This window comes from Carcharhinus amblyrhynchos, chromosome 3, assembly GCF_965287045.1.
Source record: "Carcharhinus amblyrhynchos chromosome 3, sCarAmb.v2.hapA, whole genome shotgun sequence".
Lineage (NCBI taxonomy): Eukaryota > Metazoa > Chordata > Chondrichthyes > Carcharhiniformes > Carcharhinidae > Carcharhinus > Carcharhinus amblyrhynchos.
In genome coordinates, this window is record NC_137326.1 from 23,612,277 (window position 1) to 23,635,674 (window position 23,398).

At 42.0% G+C, this 23,398-nt stretch overlaps 1 protein-coding gene across 1 annotated transcript in view; it reads right to left on the reverse strand.

Moving 5' to 3' along the window:
• Positions 1 to 23,398, reverse strand: part of nup210 (nucleoporin 210) — a 124,524-nt gene that overhangs the window by 84,245 nt on the left and 16,881 nt on the right. Inside the window, exons 4-7 of the mRNA XM_080182247.1 lie at positions 14,887 to 14,983; positions 10,954 to 11,104; positions 4,814 to 4,946; positions 3,931 to 4,089 (exon numbers count right to left, since the gene is read on the reverse strand). Coding sequence (XP_080038373.1) covers positions 3,931 to 4,089; positions 4,814 to 4,946; positions 10,954 to 11,104; positions 14,887 to 14,983 — 540 coding nt within the window. The remainder of the gene's footprint in view (positions 1 to 3,930; positions 4,090 to 4,813; positions 4,947 to 10,953; positions 11,105 to 14,886; positions 14,984 to 23,398) is intronic.

Below are 23,398 nucleotides of genomic sequence, written 5' to 3' on the forward strand. Positions count from 1 at the left end.
CCATGGTCTATCAAAAAAATTAGGTGTAGATGCAATCTTGGATCTTAATAGCCCCAGTAAATAGATGGCCTGGATTTTGTGATCAGTGGTGAAGCAATGAACTTGATCGCTGACCAGGAAAAATAAGGACGTAAGAACATGGAGCAGGAGCAGGCCACCTAGCCCCTCAAGCCTGTTCCATCATTCAATAAGATCATGGCTGATCTTTTTGTGGGCTCAGCTCCATTCTTCATAACCCTTGATTCCTTTACTGTTCAAAAATCTGTTGTTGCCTGAAAAGCATTCAACAAGGTAGCCTCAACAGCTTCACTGGGCAGGGAATTCCGTAGAATTACAACCCTTTGGTGAAGAACTTCCCCTTCAACTTAGTCCCAAATCTGCTCCCCGTATTTTGAGGCTATGCCCCCAAGTTCTGGTTTCACCCGCCAGTGGAAACAACTTCCCTTTAATCTTATCGACTCCCTTCATAATCTTACATGTTTCTATAAGATCTCCCTCATTCTTCTGAATTCCAATGAGTATAGCACCAGTCTACTCAGTCTCTCCTCGTAAGTCAACCCTCTCAACTCCAGAATTAACCTAGTGAATCTCCTCTACACCCCTTCCTGTGTCAGTATATCCTTTCTCAAGTAAGGAGGCTAAAACTATACAGTATTCCAGGTGCGGCATCACCAGCATCTTATACAAATGCAACATAACCTCCCTGTCTTTAAAGTCCATCCCTCTAGCAATGAGGGACAAAATTCCATTTGCCTTCTTAATTACCTGCTGCACCTGCAAACCAACTTTTTGCGATTCATGCACAAGGATACCCAGGTCCCTCTGCATAGCAGCATGCTGCATTTTTTTACCATTTAAATAAGAGTCTATTTTGCTGTTTTTCCTCCAAAATGGCTGACCTCATATTAACCAACATTGTACTCCATCTGCCAGACCCTACCCCACTCAACCTACCTATATTCCTTTGCAGATATTCAGTGTCCTCTGCACACTTGGCTCTGCCACTCATCTTAGTGTCAGCTGCAAACTTGGACACACTACACTTGGTCCTCAACTCCAAATCATCTATGTAAATTGAAAACAATTGCAGTCTCAACACTAGTTGAGACACACCACCGTCATTTTATCTCCACTCTGCTCTCAATCAGTTAACCAATATACATTAGTATATGACCCGTAACACTGTGCACCTTTATCTTATGCAGTAACCTTCTGTATGGTCCCTTGTCGAATGCCTTCTGGAAATCCATATACATATACACATCCACCAGTTTCCCCATTATCCACCATGCTCGTCATGTCCTCAAAAAATTCCAGTAAATTAGTTAAACATGACCTGCCTTTCATGAACCTGTGCTGCGTCCGCCCAATGGGACAATTTCTATCCAGATGTCTTGTTATTTCTTCTTTGATGATGGATTCAAGCATTTTCCCCACTACAGGAGTTAAGCTAATCGGCCTATAGTTACCCGCCTTTTGTCTACCTCCTATTTTAAACAGTGACATCACAAAGTTTATACACAAAGATCACCTATGCAGTGCTGACCTCTATTTTTCTGAGCTTCTGCCATCCCATGTCAATCCCATGGCATTGCCAGATGTCCAGCAGCTGGGATGCCAGCAAACAGGATGGTTTTCCCATGGATGGAAAACGAAAAATTTAGAAATAATTTTGCTTTTAATTTGAATTTTCAGATAGGGAAATAAATGTCGACTGGATCAGGATGGGGGTGAAGATAAATTTCAAAAAATACTAATTGTAAATATGGACTTTTTAAACTATAACATAGAAATTTGACACTTCACAAATACAAAATTAGCTTCTCGGAGCAGTGAGTGGTCAGCAGTAATGATCAAATTTGCTCACTAAAAAACAAACTTCTTTAATACCCAAAAACATGTAATTTTCCATTTTTTTCAAACAACAAGATTCAATGCAAGAGTGGAAGTTCCTATCAATCCATAGGTTGCCCATTGATTGCACTCAGTGGGGGTCCTAAGCACATCCTCTAAAGAATCACTGCTCGCAACTTCCAGATTTCTATGCAACTATGTAGGTGTGTGGATTCCAGCAGTTGCTGCTAGCTCCAGTGAAGTCATAAAAAGAGGAAATGCTGGAGAATCTCCACAAGTTTAACAGCATCTGTGGAGAGAGAATAGAGTTGATGTTTCGAGTCTGGATGGCCCTTCATCACAGCTGAGAGCAAAGGATAACAGACAGGATTTACACCAAGGGTGGGAGGGCTGTAGTTGGACAAAGGAAATATAAATGATGATGATGTACTCATCATCATTTCTTCTGATTTTTTTTGCTCTTGGCTCTGGCGAAGGGTCATCAGACTTGAAACATTGGGTCTCTTCCCTTTCCACAGATGCTGTCAGACCAGCTGAGATTTTCCAGCATTTTCTGTGTTTCAGATTCCAGCATCTGCAGTATTTTGCCTTAATCCAGTAAAGTAATGATGTCCAAGAGGCCTGAGCATTTAACATTGCTGGCTACGAGAACTGGGCTCAAATTCTCGTCATGTTAAAAGGTCCTCACCAAAGCAGCCAACATCCCTGCCGAAATAGCCAACATCATACTGCTCTGAGAAACCACAAGTTGGATAGCTGTGCATCAACCATGCATCATCCAAGGGTAAGGGGCAAAATAATTTGATGGCAATTGACTGGCTCAGATTGGAGCGTGTGTGCATCCCAGCACTGCACCCACACCTACCTTTTGATGGGACTTAAGGTGGCAAAACTGACAGACATCAGAGGAATGCAAAAGCCACTTTAAACACATTTTACATTGTAGTTGAAAAATGAGGGGGAAAAACACATCTATTTCCCTCTTCTTAGGCTCCCAAATTTGGCATTGAGCGTAGGGTGGAACCAATTGGAGCAGTGTTATGCTTCAACATCTGGTCTTCTGCTTTTCAGATCCTACAATTTCAACCAATGGAGGAACTTATGGGCTAATATTTTCCATTTTAAATAAATATAATGAAGAGATTCTTGATGGTGTTGTTAAATCAGGAGTTAGAACCAGAGAAATTCAGTTAAGAGTTGGGGGGCGGGGGGAAGAGAGGAAGTTCAACTTAGACATCAGAAAGAACATTTGGAGTCAGAGTTCGGACGGTTGAAAACTCAGGGGTAATCTAGATAGAAGTTTTGATAAATGAAAACACATGCAAGATGTTAGTTAGAGTTAGCAGAGGAAGAATGTGAATGAAGGATGAGTGATACAGAGACCTGAAAAATGATCAGACTCAGATAGCTGAAATTATCACGTAACACTTAAAACACTCAAAGAGGTCTCTCTTTTCTACAAAAATGCATTCAAGAAATAGTTAAGCAATATTAACATGATTGTTAATACCTGCTTGGCTATTTAAACTAACAAATCTTCCATGCATATAAATGCTTATTACAAAGTAAGTAGGTGGACCCTGCTGATCTTCAAAATTATGTTTGAGTCTACTGAAAACAGTTATAACATCTTACATTAATGGTGTTTAATTTGTTTTGCAATTTCTAATATCAAGTTACTGTTCCAAGTTATTTTTGAAAATGCTTCTCTGTGACACAAATTTAGAATTGATCACAAGAATCAGCGTGGCAGCTGCACAAAACGGGTAGACTTTGACCTGCTGCCCACAAAGGATGGGAGCATTCTGCATCCAGGACACACAAAAAGCTGCCTGTGCATAACATTTATGCAGAATAAGCAATGAGCGAAGACCCACTAGCTGCAAACATGCCAAAGTTGGAGAAGCACCGCGATTGTTGCTGTATAAATAGCTGACTCTTCTCAAATTTTAACCATGCCATGCAGGTATATTCAGTGCGAGCTTGTATGGGGCAGGTATTAAACCATTAGCATTATTTCACTTCTGAACATGCTTTATCATTTAGCAAGGTGTGAATCAAAACGGCAAAGGATACTTTTGTGCATCAGCACCAGGTTTGTTTGCCCTTGCTGCAGTGCGGTTACTGTTGACGTGGCTTGCTTTAGTTTGCACACTGGTTGATTTGCATCTCCCCCTGGACTTACTATGCTATTTTGCAGCTCTAATTCATACTGATCAGAAGGCATCATTAGTCCTGGAAAAGAGGAAAAAAAGCAACTTTAGTCAACGAATTTTAAATTGCTAAGCTTATAAACCAAACATGCAATGGAGATTAACTGAAATTTACTGTCAGCTGAAATAACATTTCCACAATCTTTGAATTCACTCCAAACAATTGAAGCCTTCTTGCTGAGCTAATAGAAAAGACCACTGTAAAAGTAGAAAACCCATGTTTCATTCCACAAATTAGCTTGGCCCCAAAACTTCAAATGATAAAGCCAAACAGAATTGTGGTTCGAAGGCAAGGTGCAGAATGCTTCTGTGCGGGTCACAGTAAATTTAGTTTTGCTAGGAGTAAATGAAATCTCTCCTGCATAGATATAAAACTAAAAGATAGCAGACTCTAAATGGTAATTAGCATCAAAAAGAGATATGGGGATCTAATTGAATGGTGGAACAGGTTTGAAGGGCCAAATGGCCTACTCTTGTTGCAATGTTTCCAAAACTGTTCTCCAAATACCTCCTTGCTTATTGAGCTGCGAGCAATTTCTAGGCCTGGAAGATGTTTCTGGATTCTAGAAAGTTTTGTCAGTTAGAGAAAAGTAGCGATAGGTAGAAACAACACAACATTGGGACAGCGATTACTTTGTCATCTCACAGGTAGAGTGTGACAGGCTGTAGATGTCTTGCATACAGATTTTCCTTACTTTTTTCTCCCTCAGATTTCAATAAATACACAAGAAAAATAATAGACAAACCTGTGATCTTCCCTTGTCTTATCTTTTGGACCCGATAATGAATAGAGGTGCCCACCATCAAATAAATATCATGTGCTGGATTCAGCATAATGTTTTCCAGGATAAGAAGTCGTACCTCTGCAGCCGGCACATTCTTGTAAATAAAAAACAAACAGATTTGAATGTTTTAAAATTTAATATAAAAATTCAAAACTCTTGATTCAATATTGGGCACACAACTTTTTTTTTTTACAGGCAACAGAATTGTTTGCCTTAGTCACTGAAATCACATTTTTTTTAAAAAATGTAAAAATAGCTCCCACTGTGAAAACACATTTCACAAAACTTTCAGCTACACTTTAGGGTGTAGGCACTACCCATGAGAAATACCTACAACTTTACTAAGGGTATCATAGCAAATAAGATAACAGACCCTCAAGGAGAGTAGACAAACTGAAGAAGACAATTTCTTTGCAGCATTAAGCAGCCTGTTCTTGATATCTGTGCTACAACTGTAGAAAGAGTTCAGGCTTGCATTCATTTAAAAATAGCAACTGTGATTTACTCTCTGGTTTAGCACCTTCTCCAACAGTGAACACCAATAAAAAAATCTGTACCTCCCAACACCACAAACACCACACTGCTGGCCTGCACACGTAGCCTGAGCACTCAGAATTATAGAATCCCCATAGTACAGAAAGAAGCCATTTGGCTCCAGTCTCCACCGACTCTCTGACAGAGCATGTTGCCTAGGCCCTCTCCCCCACTCTATCGCTGCAACCCCACACATTCCTCATGGCTAATCCATCTAAACTACATATCTTGGGACAACACAGAATAATTTAGCATGGTCCATCCACCTAATCTGCACATTTTTGGAGTGTGGGAAGAAACTGGGGCATCCGGAAGAAATCCACAAACTCCACATGGATACAGTCACCCAAGGCCAGAATCGAACCCGGGTCCCTGGAGCTGTGGGACAGCAGTGTTAACTACGGTGCCACCCGGTTTGTCTGCATCCAGAAAAGTGGTAACTTCCGACATCATTCTTCCATAGGTGCCATTATGTTTGCCGCTGAGCTCATTGCCACATACAGGGGAGCAGGTTTATTGAACTAAATGATGGTCCGTGGATTTGTTTGGTGCTAATTTGGTTATAAGGGACAACGTTTGTTGATAGAAGGGTAGAACGCTTGTGAAAATTCATTCATACTGTCAGAAATAAACAAAAGCTTGAAGTGTCAACTGCAGTTGTGAATCATAGAATTCCTACAGTGCAGGAGGTGGTCATTGGGCCCATCGCACATCCCACCCAGGGCCTTTCCCTGTACATCCATGTATTTATCCAGCTAATCCCCTGACACTAAGGGGCAATTTAGTGTGGCCAAACTAACCTTTTTGGACTATGGGAGAAAACTGGAGAACCCAGAGGAAACTCATGCAGACACGGAGTGAACATGCAAACTCCACATTGACAGTTACCCGAGGCTGGAATTGAACCTGGATCCCTGGTGCTGTGAGGCGGCAGTGCTAATCACTGTGCCACCGTGCCGTCCACTGAATGTAGCATTAAATTTTGCTGCACCAATTCTCCAATCAGAAAAGTTGTTTATCTGTAGATTTGCCAACTAGATTTAATTTATACCAAAATAAATCATCGTACATGAATTTCCTGTGGAGTTTCAATTGCTCAAGGATTAATATCCTGAAACACAGTCAATCATTTAATGGGAACAACAAACAACTGCATTCTTTTACTAGGCTATAATTAGGGAAAGGCGGTTTTCAAACTCCAAACTGAAATACTTCTATCTTTACATTTTTAGATAACTGAACATTCATATCCAGAATGTTTTCCTCGCCAATAAAGATTGTTTCAATTGGCTGTGAGAGCCAAAACCATTTCTCCAAATTTGTCCCCCTCAGTGCAAAAAAGCTTCAGAGACCTGACTGATTGATTACTGTCTCACATGCCGGGGTACAGTGAAAAGTATTGTTTCTTACGCACTATACCGACAAAACATACTGTTCATACAGTAGGTAGGGGACAAAGAAAGGAGAGGGTGCAGAATGCTTGTGTTACAGACACAGCTAGGATGTAAAGAAAGATCAGCTCAATAGAAGGTCCATTCAAAAGTCTGGTGGCAGCAGGGAAGAAGCTGTTCTCAAGTCAGTTGGTATGCGTTCTCAGACTTTTGTATCCTTTTCCCCCCGGATGGCAGAATGTTATTGAGTGCAATTTAATCAATGTGGGATATTGTGAAACCCTTGTAAGGTTTAATATTCATCTAAGTCATTAATCTCAATTACATACACTCTTTATTGTGTATGCATAAAAGTCGCTGTGCAATGGAAAAACGCAACAGAAAAGGTGAGGAAGGAGATTGGTGAAATTCAGGACTTAGAGATACTAACTCTTCAGCAATTATCCTTATCCAGGTGAGCATAGCAAGATTCAACAAATGCCTTAAGTAATATTAACATGCTACACTGTACAGAATGTGAACCTTTCCCTATTAAATACCTAAACATTTTGTTCACATTTTAAATAGGGGCAGATGGATTAACGGCATCCTCTTTGCCTCCTGCAAGGAGACATCTGCAGAAAGGAAGGATTGTTACCATCGTTGTTGTCCCTTATAGCCAAATCAACACTAAAATCCACAGACCATCATTTAGTTCATTAAACCTGCTCCCCTGTATGACATACCACCCACAATAAACCACCATCCACAACAAAACATACTGTAAATGGTCGCCTTACCCCTTCCCCAAAAGCCTAACACCATGGAAATGGGGACCAGATTTCAAATAAACCTAAGTAGGGCCGAGATTCCCTGTGGATTAGCTTCCTCTGGTCACAATCACAGACCTTTGTAGATAGCCATCTTATCCATTCTTTAAAACAAAACTTCTTCGTAGGTACCTGCCAAAATCATGACAAGGACAAGAGGCACATGGGAGCACGACCTGCAAACTCCTCTCCAAGTCATTCACCATCTGACTGGGAAACATAATGGCCTTGCCTTCACCATCGCTGGATGAAAATCCTGGGACACCCTACTCAATAGCAGTGTGGCAGTATGGACACTATACAGCAGTTCTAGAACCTTCTCAAAGGCAACCCAAGAGGGGTAATATATGCAAGTTTGTTTCCTGTTAATTCAGTTTTCAATCTAATTTACCAGTCTTGCTTGAAAAGCATTCCCTTTGCAGTACAGGATGGTGCCAGAGTTTAGGGAGAAAACAGCACCCAGAAAAACCAAGTCACCTACAGCTAATTCTATCACTACTTACTGGAAGTATTTCATGCACCTTAAAAGTTTGGGATAAAAGCACTAAAAAGATCTCAGATATACAAACATTCATTTTTAACATCAATAGTTTTAGTGTAACCCAACCATTCTCAGCTTATTTTAAGCTACTATAATTGTAACGAAAGATTAAAATGCCATTTTGTGCCAACATTGACATAAGACACCATTTTTAAAACTAGTTTACTGGAAACCAGCCAAATCAGTCAAGTAAAATAACAGGGCTTAATCGTGAGGCAATTAAAGAATAAATAATCAACAGATGAGTTAATAAGGCTGGTAATATAATTTGTAACAAAGTTTGTAATGTTTCATAATTAACATTTATTTACCAGTACACTAGTCATAAATCACGAGAATTGTAAAACGGAGATAAGACTGAAGTTCCCGAGACCTTTTATGGCCTTGACCGACTGAGTGGGGCTTTATTCAGACTGTCGCAATTATAAATCGACAGTTAAGTTAACCAATTATTGTTCAACATTTAAGCTGTATCGCTTTTAGTTTTGACTTGATTTATTGTCACACGTATTATCATAGAGTGAAAAGTATTTTTTCTTGCGTACTATACGGACAAAGCATACTGTTCATCGAGAAGGAAACGAAAGATGCAGAACGTAGTGTTAAAGTCATAGCTAAGGTATGGAGAAAGATCAACTTAATGCAAGGTAAGTCCATTCAAAAGTCTGACAGCAGCAGGGAGGAAGCTGTTCTTGAGTCAGCTGGAATGTGAGCTCAGACTTTTGTATCTTTTTCCCGAAGGAAGGAGGTAGAGGAGAGAATGTCCAGGGTGCACGGAGCCCTTAATTATGCTGGCTGCTTTGCCGAGACAGCGGGAAGCGTAGACAGAGTCAATGGATAGGAGGCTGGTTTATGTGATGAATTGGGCTACATTCACAACCTTTTGTAGTTCCTTGCATTCTTGGGTACAGCAAGAGCCATACCAAGCTGTGACACAACCAAGAAGAATGCTTTCTATGGCGCATCTGTAAAGGCTGCTGAGAGTCATAGCTGACATGCGAAATCTCCTTAGTCTTCTGAGAAAGTAGAGGCACTGGTGGGCTTTCTTAACTATAGTGTCAGCATGGGGGGGGCGGTGGGGAAGAACCAGAACAGGCTGTTGGTGATCTGGACACCTAAAAACTTGAAGCTATCGACTCTTTCTACTTCATTCCCACTGATTTAGACAGGGGCATGTTCTCTTTTATGACAATCTCCTTTGTTTTGTTGACATGGTGGGAGAGATTATTGTTGTCACACCAGTTCACCAGATTCTCTATCTTAAGTGAACCTAAGAGAAGCCATTGTTTGAAGGCTAAGATAATGCCTGTAAAACCAAAGGGGTTACTGGCCATTTCCAACAACCTGGCTATGGTGGGCTGGGTATGAAACAAAAATTGAGAAACTATGGAGTGAATTTTCCCGTTCCGTCTGCCACAGGAATCAGAGTGGGCAGAAGATAGACCACGTGCAGGTCAATTGACCTTGGGTGGGATCTTTCAGTTTTGGGGCAAGTGCGGCCAGAAATTCCCACCCCACGTTTGTTATCCATATTTTGGGGTTATCACGATCTTTTTTCAGCCTGATCAACCAAGGAGGTTCTGTGATGCCTGTTGAAATTGTTAGAGTGAAGCTTTCTCCTCTTGCTGTTAATTACTGATAATTACCACTTGGCTTTTTATCCTTTTGACATGTTACGATTTAATGGTTAAAAAGCCTTTTGAATTCACCATTTGAAGTGTTCATTCTTGCCAGATGGTTAAGTCTTGCAGAATCTGTTTTGATTTACAACTAGGGAGTTACCGCAAATGACCCGAACTCCCCAAATCAACCTCAAATCTATGCACTGAATTACATGTTTTCTTCAAAAAATTCCCCTCTCCACACTCAACCAATAGAAAGGTTAAAGCTTTGACATAGGAAGGAACATGAAAACATGCAAAGGCAAGCTGGGACCACCTTTGCTTTATAGTTAACAAATGGACTAATTTAATGTTGAAAAGTGCAAACTTTAAACTTCGACAGATGCTTGAGGCTCACGTACCCACTGAAAAACTGCATGATGATCAAGGCATTGGCTGTGACTTCCTCAGAGTGGAAATCAGGGGCAGATTGCCACTCTGCACTGATTTACCTGCACTTAAATTCTAAAGCGTCATCCCACCCAACCTTCTTGATTCAGGCAGGGTGAGGTTCACTGTCGCAAAGCAAGTGAATTTGAAGGTCCCACTGAAAGGGAGAAGTTTTTATGGTGAGTGAATGGAATGTGGGAGGTGGGGGTTTGGACATTGGCAGTGGGGTTGGGGGCATGGGGCTGGGTTGGTGAGGTGCTAAGTTGAGGAAGGTGTAGGGGAATCCCCCGGTGTGTCCCAAGCAGGGCTCAGTCTGGGTCTTTAGAATAGTTACTGAGGTTAGAAGTGTTTTTTTTCCCCCTTTTAACTCATTCAGATTAGCTTGGAGGGTAAAACCAGCAGAACCATCCTAAATAGGCAATTTGATCGCTTTGTTGGATGGTTCCCAACATAGTGCAATTGTCCTCGGGGAAAGTTAGCCCTTCTGGACAAGTGCTGGGTAAACTCTTACTTGGGAACTTCCAAGAAGGATTCTCCAATGGGGTAGTCTCCAAATCTGACACTGGGGAGCCAGGAAGTTGTGGGCCACTATTAAAAATATCATTTATTAGGGACAATGTTATGGCTTAGAATCCACTGGCAACAGTGAATGGTGTGTAATAGTGAATTCAACAAAAGGAAAGAAAGCTCCAGGAGTAGGTTGCCTACCCATTTCTTACATCGAGCACAAAACGTTAAAGGAAGGCAATTTATAAATTCATCAGTATTAAATTACCTTGTAAATTGCTTCCTGTATTTTCCCTTTCAATTTTGAATTTCCAGTTTTCATTCCTGACACCAGGACTGTATCCCCTTGTTTGCCATGTTTCTCCATTTCAGATATGTAAGTAGGTGGAGTGTAGGTAGATTCAGAAAACTTGAGTATCCTGCAACAAACGTTTGTGTTGTTCACAAAACATCACTTCTTTATTGCGGAGAAATGAAGGCGGACAAATTATCCAGAAATGTTTAAATCAGCTGACTCATCTGTACAAAATATTTAGTTCACAATGGCTGCCTCCTATAACCTTGGTGCTATTTATAATACAAAATCGGAAACTGAATGCTCAGTTCCGAATGCCCAAATCTGCCATTCCGTTGGTGGTTAGTTGATGCTTCACAGCTCTGAGTGCATTAGGGAGAAGGAAAGAAAAAAAAATGTACTTGATGAGGACTTACATCATCAGATGTTTAAAAAAAAACAAACAAATCATTTTCAGGAACTAAAACATTTGTAAGTGCTGTTTAAAGTATTATTATACATGAAAACATCACCAATGCATACTGTGTCATTTTTTTGAAAGCAAAGATTAAATCTACATTATGTATAAAGTGCCAAACAAAACCACAAATATTAAAACCAAAATATGTAAAGGAAATTACTGATCATTCATCTCCAAGAACTCAATGGCATTTAAATGATGCATTCTTATATTTTACATTGAACAGAATAACAATTTTTAAAAACAGGCTCAAATAGAAACAAATAGTGAGCTGTATAAATCTAAGCTCCACTTAACAGTTATATGATTAGAGAATCCCTGCAGAGCAGGAAGCTATTCAGCCCATCAAACCCACACAGACAACAATCTCAAACAAGCCTTTTCCCTGTAAACCCACATATTTACTCCGCTAATCCCCCGAGACTAAGGGGCAATTCAACCTAACCCACACATCTTTGGACTGTGGGAGGAAACCAGTGCACCTGGAGAAAACCCACGCAGACACGGGAGAACGTGCAAACCACACAGGCAGTGACCCGCATTGAATGGAACCCAGGTCCCTGGCGCTGTCATGCAGCAGTGCTAACCAGTGTGCCACACGCACAGCGACCTCACACACAATAGCAACTGTCATTGCACTTCCCGTGGAACAAAAGTCCAGAGCTGCTCTACAAAGTGCATTATTTTAAAATGTGTGGGGCAGGATACATTCCATTGAGGAGGGAAAAAGAAAATCAGCATCTAAACATTACATGCGACAACAATCTGACAGCTCCAAGGCCTTTTCTCTTCTTCACTGAGATTTAACTGATTGCATGCTGGCACAGCGGTTTTAGCACTGCTGCCTCTCAATGCCAGGGATCCAGGTTCAATTCCCGGCTTGGGTCACTGTCTGTGTGGAGTTTGCACATTCTCCTTGTGTCTGCATGGGTTTCCTCTCACACTCTGAAGGATGCGCTGGTGAGTGCATTGGCCGCGCTAAATTCTCCCTCGGCGTAGCCAGACAGGCAGCGGAGTGTGGCGACTAGAGGATGTCGTTAATTTCATTGCACTGTTAATATAAGCCTTACTTAGAGTCATAGAGGTTTACAGCATGGAAACAGGCCCTTCGGCCCAACTTGTCCATTCCACCCTTTTTTTAAAACCCCTGATCTGATCCCAATTGCCCACATTTGGCCCATATCCCTTTATGCCCATCGTATCCATGTAACTGTCTAAACACTTTTGCAAAATTGTACCCGCCTCTATTACTACCTCTAGCAGTTTGCTCCAGACATTCATCGCTCTTTGCATGAAAAAATTGCCCCTCTGGACACTTTTGTATCTCTCCCCTCTCACCTTAATCCTATGCCCTCCAGTTTTAGACTCCCCTATCTTTGGGAAAAGATATTGACTATCTAGCTGATCTATGCCCCTCATTATCTTATAGACCTCTATAAGATCATCTCTCAGCCTTCTTGTGACAATAATAAATAAACTTAAACTTTAAAAAACTTCTGTTTGCAAGCATCTCTTTCGCAAACATTCGGAAGTGCAGGTTAAAAATTCTTAATTTTTAAAAGATGTGTAACAGGATAACCCCGCTTTGTGTACAATCTACAAGCTTACCCATTTGAAACTGGGGGTTGGCGGGGTCAGGGCCGGTGCGGTGGGGGGGGAGAGAGAGAGAGAGAGAGAGAGGGGTGGGCGCAGTGGTTAGGAGAAGACTCCTGATTAAAGGGGAACCAAGGTTTATCAGTGAATAGCAGAAATATGGGACTCAAGACAGCACTGATTTAATGTAGAAGGGGAGGCAGACACTTAAAATCTACCTCACACCTGCCCTGATGATAGCTGCAATATCAGATGAAGTGCAGCATCAGTTTATGAAAGTGCCTCACGCATCAATTGCACTTTAAACAGCATGAGCCAGCCGCCTATGCTGATAAGAGGCTGAGGAAGTGGTTGCCTGAAGGATGGAATTATTCTTTACGCAATGTTATCAGAGTGTAGGTGGAACGCACCCAGGGATGCTAGGGATATGAACACTTTTGCAATGTTTCCTTTGTAATCCTGCTACAGGCAAATTGTTCAGAGACTGTGTTCTGACTGCTTCCTTTGCACTGTCTTCTTAAAAAGCAAAGCCAGTGCCCTCATTCCAGCCTGCATAATCTTGGCGAGGAGTTGCAATCTTAGTCATTTTATCATTCCTCATGCTCGCTGAATGCATCTGTATGAGGCAAGGCTTGTCAAATCAAATAGAAACACCAGATGTAACAATCAGATAGCAGAGAGTTCTGTTCCACATTTGAGCCTATATGACAAGGCCTCTTGATACAGAAAGTCTGCTGAAACAGGAAATGTAAGTAACCTATGCAGATAATCTTGGTCAAAACATCTCGTACACATAAATACCAACTGCTCAATGGCAGACATGGTTGGCAGGAGAAAAATAACTAAATGTGGCAGACAACTCTTGCATGAAGACACAAGGTGAAAATCCTCATACTTGAGTTGCTCTTCCAGATGCTCTAAATTGATTAATGCCAGTATAATTTTTCTTGAATGCTCATTAGAACTCCACACAATCTCTTAAGAGCCGATTTTAAAAATATCACAATTCCATCTAACATTCTCTCTAAATTGAAACTCGTATGAAGCTATTATAGTCAGATCCATTGCTTTAAGGGAAGGTTTTCTATTTTGTTCCACTAGTTACGGATACGTTGAAATATGTTGTAAAGATGCCATTGATGAATCATAGAATCCCTGCAGTGCAGGAGGCCATTCAGTCCATCCTTCTAAGCTCCATGAAACTAAGAGGCAATTTAATGTGGTCAGTGTGTGACTTCTCAGGGATATCAGGACACAAATACTGGGTCCCCGGTTTCCTCCCACAGTCCGAAAGATATGCTGGTTAGGTGAACTGGCCATGCTAAATTCTCCCTCAGCGTACCTAAACAGGTGCTAGAGTGTGGCAACTAGGGGATTTTCACAGCAACTTCATTGCAAAGTTAACGTAAGGCTACTTGTCATACTAGTAAATAAACTTTTGAAATTGAATATTCAGAATTCTCAAGACAGGGATGTCAAGATGGGATCAGTACAGGATGGGAATAGAGGGATGAGGTCCCTGGAAGGTTTAGGGCTTTTAGATCAAATGGGGAGCATGGTTGGTGCAGCTAGGAGGATCAAAGAGCCTGTTCTGGTGCGGTAATTTTCTTTGTTTTTTTGTTCTAACCTGCACATTTTTTGGACTGTGGGAGGAAAATGGAGCACCCGGAGGAAGCCTACGCAGACATGGGGAGAAGGTGCAAACTCTACACAGTCAGTAACCCAGGCCGGAATCGAACCCGGGCCCCTGACACTGTGGGACAGTAATACTAACCAGTGTGCCACATGTGCTGCCCCTGAAGAAGCAACAAAATGATTTTAACCTTAACATCTGATAAACCTAGTCCACCTACCGCAGTGCATTGTGAGAGTCTGAATATCCAGCAGCCTCTGTATCTTTCACTATATTCCATTCAAAAACTAATCCTGCCAATGTGCTGAACGTGTTCCCTACAAAAGAGAGAGAGGGCATGTCAGTGTTTCCAGCACAAATTAATTTGCAACAGTAGCTTAAAAAGCTGACAGGTGATGGTGACCGCAATTCATTTCATGACACTCAAAAAGCAAACTGTTGACAGGTGCTTGAAAGACAAATGAAAGCCAGTGTAAAATAATTTTCCACCCCGCCCAAATGGAATAATGTATCTTGTCAAAACACCTTTGCAACATCTTGCCTAGTGATGTGAGAAGCAGTGTTCAATGAAGAACTGAGCAATGTGCAAAATTCCTGGTAACATTACTATAAATTAAAGTTTGCAATACAGAACATTGTGCCAGTCAAATAAGTGATATCCCTGAATCCTGAATATTCAAGTTAAAAAGTTTATTTATTTGTGTCACAAGTAGGTTAACATTAAAACTGCAATGAGGTTACTGTGAAAATCTCCTAGTCACCACACTCCGGCACCTGTTCAGGTACACTGAGGGAGAATTTAGCATGGCCAATTCACCTAACCAGCACGTCTTTTGGACTGTGGGAGGAAACCGGAGCACCTGGAAGAAACCCATACAGACACAGGAAGAACGTGCAAACTTCACACAGACAATGTTCCAAGCCAGGAATTGAACGTGGGTCCCTGGCCACTGTGCTGCCGTGCCTCTCCACGAGCTGAACTAATTTTCTAACTGTATAAATATTTTTGGATAATCCATGACTACACCGCAGATTAAATTGCACCCCTCTGAAAATATATATTTTAATGTGCAGGTCTTTTATACAAACCAGTCACAAATTATTGATAAACAAGTGCTTCAATCTCTTGAATTTGGGGCTTGATTATGTGTTACTGGAACATGTGCAAATGTAAATTGCAATTATGATGATTGCAATGATTGTATAGTCCAGAGAAACAGGATTAACTTTATTCTTTGATTCCAATGAGACTCCTGAAGCAGACCTGCAGAGTTTTTCCAGCACTTTGTTTTTATTTCAAGATCCACTATCCAGATGTGTTCCTTAAAGTGAGTTCTCAAATTACACATTGAAGTTACAATGCACAGTATGGCAACAATGGACTGAAATGGTTGTTATCAATATTATGTAGCAGCATTTTAATTGTTTTGCAACAGGGCACTGGAGGTAAAAATTTTGTTTCAAATTGTTACAAATTCTTTAAGATCTGCAACCTACAGGAAGATTTTTCGCAATGGAAAGAATACCCTTCCTTCTTCTGGACTATTTTAGTTGTTTTCACTTCCTTCATCAAGCACTTTGTTTCCCATCCCCCGCTAACCACCTTTCAGAAGCACTCTTTAGATCTTCCTCTTTCCTCTCAATTTATGAAGGCAACCTTCCTTCCAGGATGTACTACTTGCTGCTACTCCTGACTCAGAGTCATAGAGATACACAGCATGGAAACAGGCCCTTCGGCCCAACTTGTCCATGCCGACCAGGTTTCCTAAACTGAACTCAAGCCATTTGCCTGCGTTTGTCCCATATCCCTCTCAAACCTCTTATCCATGTACTTGTCCAAACGTCTTTTAAATCTGGTAATTGTACCCGTCTCTATCACCTCCTCATTCCATATATGCAACACCCTCTGCGTGCAAATGTTGCCCCTCAAATCTTTCCCCTTTCACCTTAAACCTTTGCCCTCTGGTTTTGGACTCCTCTTCCCGGGGTAAAAGACCTAGGCTATTCCTTTTTCTTGCTCCTTCACTCAGGAATCCAGTTTTGCTGTGTTGCCGTGGGAATGCTTTTGCATCTAACGGAGTGACCTGCCTAGCAAAGATTTCTTAGTCACCAAAGTATTCCAGCGGCTCATTAGGCGCTTCCAGTGTGGCAATGTGTCAAATAGCTTCCACACTGTTCTGTTCAAAGTTAGGTTTTTTTAAGTTCAAGTTTATTTATTAGTGTCAGAAGTAGGCTTACATTAACGCTGCAATGAAGTTACTGTGAAAATCCCCTTGTTGCCACACTCTGGCAGCTATTTGGACAAGGGAGAATTCAGCAGGGCAAATGCACCTAACCAGCATGTCTTTCAGACTGTATGAGGAAACCGGAGCACCTGAAGGAAACGCATGCAGACTCCCAAGCTGGGAATTGAACCCAGGATCCTGGTGCTGTGAGGCAGTAGTACTAACCACTGTACCACTGTGCAATCAGTTAAATTTCTGCGAGGAACAGCAGAAGAGCTTGGAGCTGTCAGGTTGTCAGCGGCCACAATTTTTAGACACTGATTTTTTTTCCCACCTCGATGGAATCCACTGTGAAATTTGTCCCGCCCCACAAAATTTAGCATGGCCAATGAATCTAACCTTTTGAACTGTGGAAGGAAACTCACACAGACGTGAGAACATGTAGACTCTGCACAGACAGTGATGCAAGCCGGAAATTGAACCCGGGTTCTTGGCACTGTGAGAAAGCAGTGCTAACCACTGTTCTGCTGTGCCGCCAGAGGATTAACAGCGTAAATACATGGGGTTACAGCGGGTAAGGCCTGTGTGGAATTGTTGGTGGTGCAGACTTAAATGGGCCAAATGGCTTCCTTCTGCACTGTAAGGATTCTATGATTCTACCTTATCTCAACCAGGGCTGCAGGAGGGCAGCAACTATAATTAATCTAAATGACTCTAGATTAACAAAGGTGAAGGAGGGGGAGGAAGAATGTTCATAGCAAGAGTGCCACCAGGGAAACAAAATTAAATGAGTGTTGTGTTACAAGACAACAAAAAGAGTAATGGTCAAGATTTGTAAACTCTGCATTCTTTTGATCAAATCTCCATGCACAGATAAAAGACCTCATACTTTTTTGAAAAGGTAACAAATAACAGATTTAAAAAACAGCTTTCAATCTCTAAATAGATTAGCCATACGAGGAACAGGGGATCTCTGGTTTATTTCACCTAAGCAAATCCATTAAAGCTCAAATCTTTATTGGGATCAATAGTAAATCAGTTCGCTCAGTGTCTGGAAAATGCTTACCTTTACATTTGTGTCATTCCAATACAAATCTAAAGGGTGACAATCAGATACTGTGAACCAAATTTTCCTGCAACCTTAAGATCGGCAACTTAAGGCAGTAAATTCAGGCATCCAGTGGGTTGCTCATCTTCAATAAATTCCTTTGTACATATAAGTTGAATATTCCATTGCTACAGTGACAGTAAATTAAAAATACAGTGCATCTATGACACTGGCATTGACTTGGCACTGTAGAAAATGGCCCAGCTATGCCCTGTCCATAAAAAGCAGGCAAATCAAACCCAGCCAATTACTGCCCCAATCTTCTCTTGATCATAAGCCAAGTGATTTAGCACTGACAGTGCTATCAAGCAGCGTATAATCAGCAATAACCTGCTCACAGATACTCAGTTTGAGGTTTGCCAAAGAATACACAATTCCTGAACTTATTACAGCGTTGGTCCAAACATGGACAGCAGGTGAAGTGACAGTGACTGCCCTTGACATCAAGACAGCATTTGACCAAGTGTGGCATCAAGGAGTGCTAGCAAAGCTGGAGTCATGAGAGGAAATTCTCCATTGGAGGCAGCCATTAGCACAAAGGAATTTAGGTGGTTCCTGGAAGTCAATCATTTCATTCCCAGGATTTCACTGCAGGAGTTCCTCAGGGTAGAGGCCTCGGCACAACCATCTTCAGCTATTTCATCTCCATCGTAAGGTCAGAGGTTGAGATTGTTGCTGAGTGAGTGGGCAAATACATGACAAGACAATACAATGTAGACAAATGTGAGGTTATCCACTTTGAAAGCAAAAACAGAAAGCAGATTAAGTGAATGGCTATAAATTAAGAAAGGGGAATATACAATGAGACCTGGACATCCTTGTATAACAGTTGCTGAGGGTAATTATTAGGTGGTAAGGCCGGCAAATGATATGTTGGCTTTCATAGCAACAGGGTTCAATTATAGGAGCAGGAATACCTTTCTGCAATTATACAGGGCATTGGTGAGGAGAAGCTTGGAATATTGTGTGCAGTTTTGGTCTCTATCTGAGGAAGAGTGTTCTTGCTATAGAGGGAGTGCAAAGGAAGATTACCAGACTGATTATTGGGATGGCGGACTGATGTAGGAGGAGAGACTGAGTTGGTTAGGATCATATTCACTGGAGTTTGGTAAAAAGGTGAGATATCATAGAAACCTATAAAATTCTAACTAGAGACAACAGATTTAGGAAGGATATTCCTGATTGTGGGGGTGCCCAGAACCAGGGGTCGTAGTCGAAGGATACGGGGTAAACCTTTTAGGGCTGAGATGTGGAGAAATTTGGTCACTCAGAGTGTGGCAAGTCTGTGCAATTTGCTACTACAGAAAGCAGTTAGGACCAAAACATTTTTTTGTTTTCAAGGAGTTAATTATAGCTCTTAGGATGAAAGGGATCAAAGGATATGGGAGAAGGCAGGATCAGGCTGTTGGGTTGGATGATCAGCCATGATCATAATGAATGTTGGAGCAGGCTCAAAGGGCCAAATGGCCTCCTCCTGCTACTATTTTCCATGCTTCTATAATAGCTGCACAACGTTCAACACTATTTGTGACTCCTCAAATGCTGAAGCAGTCCATGTCCATATGCAGCAAGATTTGGACAACATTCAGGCTTGCACTGATAAGGGGTATGAATCTTACTTGCTGCATGTGCCAGGCAATGGTCATCTCTAAAAAAAGAGAATCTAATCACCTACACTTGACATTCAATGGCATCACCATCACCAAATCCCCCTCTATTAACCTCCTTTTGGTTACTGAATTGGACAGTCATACCAAAACTGTGGGTACAAGAGCAGGTCAGAGGCTGGGAATACTGCAGTCTGTAACTCGCCTCCTGACTCCCCAAAGCCTGCCCACCATCTACAGGGCACAATTCAGCAGTTGATGGAATGCTATCCACTTGCCTGCATGAGTGCAGTTCCAAAAACACTCGGGTAGCTTGACACTATCCAAAGCTGCTTGTTTGGCACCCCATCCACCACTGACACACAATGGCAGCAGTTTGTTCCACCTACAAGATGCACCGCACCAACTCACCAAGGATCTTTTCACAGCACCTTGCAAACCTGTGACCTTGACCACCTCAAAGGGCATGGGCAGCAGAACACATGGAACATCACCCCATGCAGCTACACAGCATCCTGATTTGGAACTACATCATCATTCCTTCACCGTCACTGGATCAAAACCTTGGCACTCCCTCACTACAGCACTGTGGTACACCTACATCCCATGGACTGAGCGGTTCAAGAAATTAGCTCACCACCACCTTCTCAAGGGCAATTGGAGACGAGGATGTTAGTTGTATCCTCCACAGTAAAGATAGATGTAAAATATCTGTTCAATTCATCTACCATTTCCTTACTTTCCATTATTAATTTCCCTGCTTGCTTAAGGATTTTACTCCTTGAGGTAAAGGTATAGACTTTACTTTCTCTTTTCTTTTTTAAAAATCAAAAAAAATCGCTATCTTTATATTTCTAGCTAGGTTTCTGGGCGGCACAGTGGATAGCACTGTTGCCTCACAGTGCCAGGGACCCAGGTTCGATTCCCGACTTGGGTCACTGTGCGAAGTCTGCATGTTCTCCCCGCGTCTCTGTGCATTTCGGCCCAGTCTGAAAGACGTGCTGGTTAGGTGCAGTGGCATCAGGTGGTATCAGTGCAGTGGTATCAGGTGTGGTAGATTGTGAGGTGTGGTAGATTGTGAGGAAGGGTGTCATAGTTTGCAGGAAGACTTAGACAGGTTGCAGAGCTGGGCCGAGAGGTGGCGGATGGAGTTTAATGCGGAGAAGTGTGAGGTAATTCACTTTGGTAGGAATAACAGATGTGTTGAGTATAGGGCTAACGGGAGGTCTTTGAATAGTGTGGATGAACAGAGGGATCTAGGTGTTTGTGTACATAGATCCCTGAAAGTTGGGAATCAAGTAGATAGGGTTGTTAAGAAGGCATACCGTGTCTTGGCGTTTATTGGTGGGGGATTGAATTTAGGAGTCGCAGCGTCATGTTGCAACTGTACACAACTCTGGTGCAGCCGCACTTGGAGTACTGTGTGCAGTTCTGGTCCCCACATTACAGGAAGGATGTGGAGGCATTGGAGAGGGTGCAGAGGAGGTTTACCAGGATGTTGCCTGGTATGGAGGGGAGGTCCTACGAGGAGAGACTGAGGGATTTGGGGTTGTTTTCGCTGGAAAGAAGGCGGCTAAGAGGGGATCTTATTGAAACATATAAGATGATTAGAGATTTAGATAGGGTGGACAGTGGTAGCCTTTTTCCTCGGATGGAGAAAGCTAGCACAAGGGGGCATGGCTTTAAATTAAGGGGGGGTAGTTATAGGACGGATGTCAGGGGTAGGTTCTTTACCCAGAGGGTGGTGAGGGATTGGAATGCCCTGCCTGCTGCGGTTGTAAATGCGCCTAGTTTGGGGGCGTTTAAGAGATCCGTGGATAGGTTTATGGACGAAAAGGGATTGGTTTAGGTTAGTGGGTCATTGTTTTTTAACTGGTCGGCGCAACATCGTGGGCTGAAGGGCCTGTTCTGCGCTGTAATGTTCTACGCTCTATGTTCTATATCCTGATCATATCTTACTGCATCGAACATTTGTAACATTTTGATGAGAACTCATCAGAACTCATACAAGTGCTTCAATTTCATACATCTTGTTTTATTCATTTCATAGAAACGTAGAAGACAGGAGCAGGTGGTGGCCATTTGGCCCTTCAAGCCTGTTCCACCATTCATCACAATCATGGCTGATCATCCAACTCAATAGGCTAATCTTGCCTTTTTGCCATAACCTTTGATCCCATGTGCCCCAAGTGCTATATCCGCCGCCGCCTCTTGAATGCATCCAATGTTTTGGCATCAACTACTTCCTGTGGTAATGAATTCAACAGACTCACGACTCTTTGGGTGAAGAAATGTCTCATCATCTCCATCCTAAATGGTCTATCCTGAATCCTCAGACTGTGATCCCTGGTTCTGGAGACACTGACCCCAGACATATATTTCGTGGACATATGTGTCATTGGCTAGGTGTTATTTCTCATCCCAAGTAGCCTTTTAGTTGAGTGTTTCACTTGGGCATTTCAGAGGGCAGTTGAGACTTAACCATACAGCTGTGGGTCTGGAGTTACACGTGGGCCAGACCAGTTAAGGTCAGCTGATTTGCTTCCCTGAAGGACATTAGCGAACCAGATGAGTTTTTCCGACAACCGACAATGGTTTCATGGTCATCAGTAGATTCTTAATTCCAGATTTTTTTTTTAAAACTGAATTCAAATTCCATCATCTGCCATTTAGCTGAGATTTTAGATTAATAGTTTAGTGATAATACCACGAAGCCATCACCTCCCATATTTACAAGGAGACAGCACTATTGGAGGTCCTCTACACGGCTCTGGTGAACAGCAATGTATCTATTCAATTTGACAGCTATGTACTCTGCATATATAAACATGCAAAGCTTGGAAAATCTACACCAGATTCCATCATCCACTATATTTTGTTTTCATTTATACTGCATTCCATTTTCTCCTGAATGAAGTCCATTCCCCTGAGTTAGATGGCATTGGAAAAACAAATGTTTAGCACCCACCTCCTTTCCACAGTCTCGCCTTCTCAGAAGCTTGGAGGTTCAAGACCCACTCCAAAAGACTCGAGCACACAAATACAGACTGGCATTCGAGAGAGTGCTGCACTGTTGCAGGTACCATCATCCAGATAATCTGATGGCTGGAAAATATCCCATCGTACTATTATGAAGAGCTGGGACATCTCCTGCTGTTCCAGACAACAGCCATCCCCTAAACTAATATCACAAAGAAAACCCAGATGATCCAGTTGTCAGGTTGCTGCTTGTGGAACTGAACTTGCTATTTGTGCATTGAGTTTCTTGTTTCCTCCATCTCAAGACAGCTTTCAAAAGAATTTACTTTCCTGCACAGCACTTTGGGGTATCCTGACATCATGAAAGGTATTACATATATTAAAGTTCTTGCCCTCTTCCTTCTCTCTGATAGCTTCCCTTGCCACACGAATAAAACACTTAACTAGATGGACCAAACAAAGACCAAATTGAAGCCAGCATGTCAATGACCCAAGGTTAAAAACGTAAAGCTCAATTGCTGACAGTTAACTTGTTAAACACACACACAGGCCTTCACCAATTGTGTGTCTTGTGTACATGTTTATGCCTCTCTGTCTGCATGCCCCTCTATGCATGGAGGAACCACATTTCCTGGGCTCATCCACATTTCCTATTCTCATGTGTATGCTCTGTCTACATTCCCCGCTGCCTTGGAAAAGCAGCCAGCACAATTAAGGACTCCATGCACCCCAGACATAATCTCTTCCACCTTCTTCTGTCAGGAAAAAGATACAGAAGTCTGAGGTCATGTCCCAACTAACTCAAGACCAGCT